This window comes from Buceros rhinoceros, unplaced genomic scaffold (assembly GCF_000710305.1).
Source record: "Buceros rhinoceros silvestris isolate BGI_N320 unplaced genomic scaffold, ASM71030v1 scaffold13572, whole genome shotgun sequence".
In the NCBI taxonomy this organism is placed as follows: Eukaryota; Metazoa; Chordata; class Aves; order Bucerotiformes; family Bucerotidae; genus Buceros; species Buceros rhinoceros.
The window spans coordinates 21,683-28,806 of NW_010397293.1; the positions used below are offsets into that span (position 1 = coordinate 21,683).

A 7,124-nucleotide genomic window follows, 5' to 3' on the forward strand; every position below is an offset into this window, starting at 1 on the left:
ACTGCAGTCCCCAGCAATCTTTCTTGAATGGAAACAGCTTGAAGGGAAATAGAGGGGGGGAAAAACAACCCAGGACCAACAACCCCCAAACCTGTTTTCATGGCTGCTGACCTTTGCTGGAACATTTGGTAGCGGTAGCGTCAAGCTGAATGAGGAGAAAGAACCAGGGCCGTTAGGGCGCAGCGGGAAGGTGAAGGCCCGGCAGATAACGTTGGATGGTGCCGTCTGTTCCTCTGGACTGTTACGTCCCCAGGACTTGGCTTTGGTGTTCAGTCACGTGGCCTTGAGAATCATTTCTTTACCGAATTAAGGCAGGAGCCAGGGACCCCTGGCTGCCTTCAGGGACAAACCCCATTGGGATCCACCTCCGTGTCCACACTAGAACCTCTCCAGCGTTTCATCTGTGCTGGGTGTTGTGGTGCGTGAGCCAGTTTCCTTAGAGACTTGGAGGAAAGTTTTCCCCCTCCCTTCCTGCATCCTTTCCATGCTGGAAAAAAATGTTGCTGCCTTTTTTCCCCTCTTTGAAAGTCCACGTAGAAGAGTTTTTCTTATCTTGCTAAAACTCTCCTGCCTTCCACCCCTGCACTAATTTGAATTTCAATGACTGAATTGTAGCGCAAAGCCTATATTAAGGTGCCAGCATCCATCGCTCTCCGCAGTGTGCAATATCGTGTAGGAGTTGGCATTTGCAGAAGGTCTCTCGGTGACAAAACTGAATCTCTGCTCTTAGTCACTGCGGCGTGATCGTGATGCGCTCCCGCAGCTCTCCTGTACAGCAGAGAGCCGAAGAGGAAGATGTTTGAAAAACTGAAATACTTCATTGTTAAAAACCCCAGGAAACAAATACTACCTTTTTTTTTTTTCCTTTCAGAGGAAAAACTACAGTAGGGTTGGCACCTCACTTAACTACTTGTTTTTTCTTGGCAATGAGTATCAGCTCTTACGAAGAGAAAGAACAGAGCGAACCCCTTGTGTCACCTGCAGAACGGCACAAAAGGCAGGATTCTGACTGCTGCAGGTGCACGCTCGGGGTCCGGCAAACAAAAGCAGCCCCCTGGATTATCAGCAGCTGGGGTTCCTCTTCTGTAGGAAGGGCATGGGGCTTGTGCGAGAGCGGTGCCGCCTGCGGGGTCTGGTGGGTCCATCTGCTCCACAGGTCCTGCTGCCTCCGGACTGTTAAAGCAGCGTTTATCTCTACCCTGATCGTAGAGGTACCGAGCAGCTGGCAGGGGAGCGCGGCTCAGCCAGGAGGGAGCTGTGGCCACCCGAGTCTGCGCTCAGCTGGGGACACGTGGGAGCTGTTCCTCCTGAGCTGCCTGCCCCGCGCCGTGGGGCTGGTGTTGGGGCCAGGCCCCCTGTTCTGTCCCGTTCCTTAGTGCTCTGGTAAATGCACTTAGCTCCGAACACGCTCCTGCTCTCGCTCTCCTGCCAGCTCTTGGTACGTGACACTGGTAACTCTTGCATGTAAAAATCAACTGCTCCAGCTACGCAGATCTTAGTGCTGTAATTCTTGCCTCGTGGTTTTTGGTTTTTTGGGTTTTTTTGCAGCTGGGGTATGTCAGAAGCATGTCCTTCATCTCCTACCAGGAATGAGCAGCGACAGTGACATTGAATGTGACACTGAGAATGAAGAGCAGGAGGATGCCGCCTCTGCCTCGGAGGGGTTTAACCACACCTTCTCTGCCGAGTCCTCCGGCGAAGGTAGAACTGCCCGTGCAAGCCCACCTTCCTAAACCACCCGCGTGTCTCCCCAGCGCCCTGTGATACAGACCCTGCCAAAGCAGAGATCACTGGTGGGGCCCTGGAGGTATTAAAGCTCAAGCAAGCGCCACTAAGATTTGGAACTCCTCTCTTGGGATCCTAAAAATCAGAGCAAACAGGAGAGGGGAACTCTGTCTAGCCTTGAGAAGTCAGCTTAGGTGAGTCTCCCAGGGGAGTGCTGGGAAGCCCACTGCTCTCATTCCTCCGCACTGGAGCTCCCTGGGTACCAGGATTGAGGCGTCAGGGGGGTAACTGCTGCCTCGGGTGTGGATTTGCATCCTAATTGGCAGGAGCGCACTTTGAGCGCCTCAGTGTAGTTCCAGAAACTCATCCCATAGTTCTGTGAGAAGCGTTCACCTTCTGAGCAAGCGGAAGGCGGTAAGGTGGCAGCTGACGCTCCCCCAGGCTGGCTTCTGGCCCGAATCGGCATCCCCCGGGGCGGGCAGCACGGCCAACAGCTCGGCTCAGAACTGGAGTTTGCTTTGCTGTGTGTCTGCAACAGGCACTAACTGCAACTCCACAACTCCCCCGAGGAATCAAAACATCGCGCGGGTCTGTGGCTGACCTAAGAGCTATCTGAGATTTAAACCCCCGTGGCAGCCTGAACTCTGTGTGGAGCACATCGTCTGTCGGGGGTGCGGGACAGCGGGCCTTGCAGCTGATGGAGCTGAGGGGAACTTGCTGGGTCCCGTTGCTGCTCTGGTAAAGGCTACTGGGTTTTGTTCGTTTTCAGCCTCTGAGCGGTGCTCCGTGTTCCCAGAGGGTGACCAGAGCGGCCCTGATGATCTCAGCTTTGTCACTGGAGAAGACAGCACCAGGTACTGGTACCTGTCGTAGCCAGCCTGGGTGGTGGCTGCAGCCCTGGGGACGAGCCTCCCTGCGCCGCCCCTCGAGCTGCGGTGGTCAGGGGAGACGTTCCTCTTGCTGCGAGTAGACGGGCGGCTGTTTGTACGCGCACGCACCGCCGTCTGCCTCCTCCTGAAGGCGGTCTTAGGAAACCCAGCGCTGAGGGAGGGCTGGCCGAGGCTGGTGTGCTGATGTACGCGTCAGTGGAAAACCAGGGTTGGATTTAAGCACCTGGTGTAAAAAACGGGCTTGTAAAGTTGCGTTTGCGTGAAGGCTGAGGAGCGCCCCAGTGTGGGGGTTGTCAGCGAAAGGTGCCTTTCTCCCCAGCAGGTAGAGACGGGCCCAGGGCCTGAAGCTGTGCCGCTCCTGTCCTGGGGAGAGGGGTGTTGGCTCCCGGGAGCTTAGCTGGAGGCCGCTCTTCACATTGCGTGCACACTCCATTCTGTCACACCCTCCTGGGCTGCTTCTACAGTCGTCTTAAACCTGTTCCTGGGGCACGGTGACCCTTGAAGACCTTGTGTTCAAGGCTGCGTTCCTCTGGCTCAGCCAGCTTCACGTGATCTGACAACGTGTCCAGAAGGAGCTGGAGCCCCGTTGGGGACTGTGTGTCCTGTTGTATCGCTGGAATAACGGACCTGTGTGTCCTCGTTTCAAAGGGTGTGACCTGGTGGGGTGTGTGACTGCTGAATGCTGCGAGCGCTGGGGTGAAGGAGCTGGCACAGAAGTCATTCTCCTCAGTCCAGGGGGTGGACCAACCCCACACCTTGCCAAACTCTGCCACTGTGCGTCGTGTTTTGAGCTGCTAAACTACCTGTGAAGCTATGACGGAAGTGATTAGTGACGGAGCATGAGTAACCGTGCGCGGTCGTTGTCCTTGTCTGAGCTGGCTGAACTGACGTTCGTGTCTGTGCCCGTTCCACAGTGTTGCTGTACAACTCGTAGTTTAAAACTGTTTGCACTTTGTTAATAAAATGAATGTTGGGATCGGGTGTGATGGTGTAGATGTTTGTGCGTAAATAAGTACAAGGGTAGAGGCTGTCTTGGGGCAGTAGAAATACGCTGCACCCGCCCTCAGCTTCCTCTTCAGTGCCTGCCTGCCTGTGGCACACCCCCCTCCCGTTTTTCCTGAATTATTATTCAGTGAAAAGCACTTGAATCCACGTGGGCTTTTTAAAGGAACATTTGTAGAAGCACGTGCTGAATCTCCCCTGTTCCCCAGGAGCGGAGGAGGAGCTGTGGGTCATCCCCAAAGGTGTTCTGTGTTTCTCAGCCCTGGTTGCTGCTGCTGCAGTGCCCTGTTTTCTGGTGTCCTGTTGTACCCAGCTCCGTTAGCGGGTGCCTCCACACCACGCACTGGTGCTTTACTCCGATTTCAGAGGCCTGACTGAAGGAACTGGTTCTGGTCAGCCACAGGATTGCTGCCAGAGTTTGTGGGGACAAGAAGGGGCCAGTACGGTACCGTCACACCTTGCTGAGTTATGTGTCACCTCTGTAGAGCTGGTGTTAAACAGGAGGACGGGGAGGAGGGCAGGAGAAACTCTTCCTCTGGTACCTGACACCGTGCCCTCACAGCTGCTCCCCAGGGCTGGCTGTGAAAGAAGAGCTGGGCCCCGGGTAACGACACAGGTACCAACCAGCGTGTTGCATGTCGCACACCACAACACCCACACTCCATTCAGATGATGGTTGCTGTCTTTGTTAGCTCTTAAATAAACAGACTATCTGAAGTGTGGCTTAAATTACGGTTTTATTGAGATATTGGTAAAACTTTAATAGTTGTCCCTGTATAAACAGCTTTCATCATAAATAAAATATGGATGACCAATACGTAGTTACAACTAAACTCATCTGTGAACTGTGGAACAAGGTTGCAGATGGAAGGTGCCAACACTGGTAAATGGTTACAGCTTTAGTTTATTCACTTCATACAGAACATGACGAACAAGAGAACACAGAAGGGTTGACAGGAGCACCCAGGGCAGCAGCTGCCCCCGCCCCCCTGCAGGAGCAGAAGCGCTTGGGGTGCTCTCAGCAGCTTCCCCTGCTCTTGTTCCAGGCTGTCTTCCAGAGCAAAGGAGAGAGAAACCAAACAGAAGGTGACGGCGACACACGACAGTTAGTTAGTTGTACTAGACCCGAGCGGGTGGGTTTGTTTTCTTTAGCTTTGATGCTGGCGAGGACAGTGCGATCGCCCGATCAGCGCCAACTGCAAAAGGGTACGAACACTGAAGTCAGAGGTCGAGTTAGTTAATGCTTCGTTATTATTTATTGCACACGATACAAGGGAAGAAAGTTTTGTTCCTGTTGCAACGAGGACGTGGATCAAAGAAAGATTGCCCTAAATTACAGGCGTGAACAAAGCTGCAGTATCCCCTTCGATGGCTTCGTTTATGTGACCAGTGCCGAGTGAATTCATTGTGCTGAAACAGCCCCTAATTTAGACCAATCTTTCTCCTTGGTTTTTCCCGCAGAACATGGCCAGGGTTGGGAGGAGTTGGGGAGGAGACAGTGGACCCGCACTACAGCAGCCGTGTCTGTAACCGCTGACTCGTTATGCCTCGTCTTATCTGCCCGTAGAACAACGCGTCTCTCGCTGACACACAGTGTTCCAAAAACAGAGCCGAGTGTCTATGACGATGTACCACCAGAAATGTGGCGTAAGATAAAGTCTGCTTTGACATTGTCCTTCCGTGGGACTCCGATAGCGGATGGTGTGGGCTGGCAAGGACAATGGATGGCACTTCTAGGTACAGAGAAGTTATATACATGCGTTTCCACCCACCTCTAGTGCAAATTGAAACGGGAACAGCTCCCTGGTCTGGTGCTATACTGCTCTCTGCAGCGCAGACATTCCTCGGAGTTGCACATTTACAACGTGTACACAGGAAACTACCAGCGTGGGGATCGAGCCGATCCCGCCAGTACTCACAGTGAAGAGCTTACGAGCGAGTTTTGAGCAGCCTCAGACAAAGCGCCTCAAAACCAACACAATTTCAAAATAAAAATGTTTTCGCTACCTACCTCCTAGTTCTGCAAACACGGTTAACACGTAAACTGAAGCTGATGCGGGTTGTGTTAACGCGGAAAGGGGATACTTCAGCTCTTTATTGGGAAGATTCGTTATACAAATTTCACCACCACTAAGATACACAATAAAAATACAAAACACAGGTCACAGACTGAATCCCAGTATCAACAGTTAATAAATACAGTTAGATACTTTTACACTAGCCTAATATTTGTACATTGTCACCAGATAGACAATCAAGTACGCGATACAGAACACTTAGATACCGTTAGAGAGGGATTATTGCTTACGTTAGCAAGCAGCAAGTAAGGGCACAGGATTTTGAACTGAAGAGAACTACTTCCTACCACCAGCGGCGTTAAAGAAAACACTGCGTTTCACAAGCACTGCTGTTTGCCTAGAGTGAGGGTCAAGAGCAGCATGTCGGACCAATCACCACTACGGAACTAGCATAGAGCTGCAAAGGACTTACCGTACACATGGGTCCTACCTAGGCTATAAGTACGCGGGGCGGGACGAAGTGGACACTCGCTATCTATACAGTGGGTTTACCTGACCACACGGGAACTACAGGGGGAGAGGGTTGTTTTTTCTCCTAGCGAGATAAATGGTATGAGTCGCGGAACTCTCGTTTATGAATCCACACCTAAAGAGCTAGATCCTTCCCAAAACGGCACACAGGCAGTCCAGGGCCCTTCCACCGCTCCTGCAGACCGGGAAGAAGTTTTATCATCCGTAACAGGTTTTCATTCTCATTTACTCACACGAAGGATTGCGCACACAGCGCCTTTCTCTCCGAAGCACGACAGTCAGCTGTAGGATGGACTTGGAGTGCGTCATTATTACTGCAAATACTTTAAAACAAAGGCACCACAGAGATGCCCCCGAGTTGCATATTTTATCGTTTTGTGGTTTCTCAAATTTCCTCAGTAAATCTGACTTGGAACATACGCTGCAGCTAAAGAGAACATTGACAACAGCTAAGGCTTAATAAGATGACAGATGAGAGCAACGATCCCGAAAGATTAAAAAAAAAAGTCTGAAAGGGACCAAAGGAATCTAAAGCCACGCTCCAACACCTGGTTACTGACAACGCCCTTTGCTGTTCAACAGATTGCTTTTAGAATAGTGCATCAAAGATAGAAGCAGCGAAACCGGCAGAATTCAAACCTTGCCATCTCCCCGTGGTGAATAATCTCCTACTTCTTACTAAAATACTCTGCAAATTCGAGCTAAACACTAACAACTACCGTTACTGAACTGTTCAAATGGGATGAGTTGCACGGGGAACGCCTGTGGAGAGCTACTGCGTTCATACTGCTCCGACTGTCTTCTGTGACACAGAATGGTACCAGGGTGTGCGTTTAGCAGAGCCGACGGGCATCGTCTGCTCACTCACGTCCCAGTTCACCGCTCCCCTGAGGGTGTCACATCACCTCAGGCAAGGGAAGAGCCGGCGGCGCGGTTTGTTTCCCCGTTCGGTAAGAAC

General features: G+C 52.0%; 1 protein-coding gene across 1 annotated transcript in view; it reads left to right on the top strand.

Moving 5' to 3' along the window:
- TRIM37 (tripartite motif containing 37) overlaps positions 1 to 5,154 on the top strand; it is a 25,470-nt gene extending 20,316 nt beyond the window's left edge. Inside the window, exons 22-24 of the mRNA XM_010146202.1 lie at positions 1,549 to 1,701; positions 2,495 to 2,579; positions 5,079 to 5,154. Of these exons, the coding sequence (XP_010144504.1) occupies positions 1,549 to 1,701; positions 2,495 to 2,579; positions 5,079 to 5,154 (314 nt within the window). The remainder of the gene's footprint in view (positions 1 to 1,548; positions 1,702 to 2,494; positions 2,580 to 5,078) is intronic.
- The last annotated feature ends 1,970 nt before the right edge of the window (positions 5,155 to 7,124 follow it).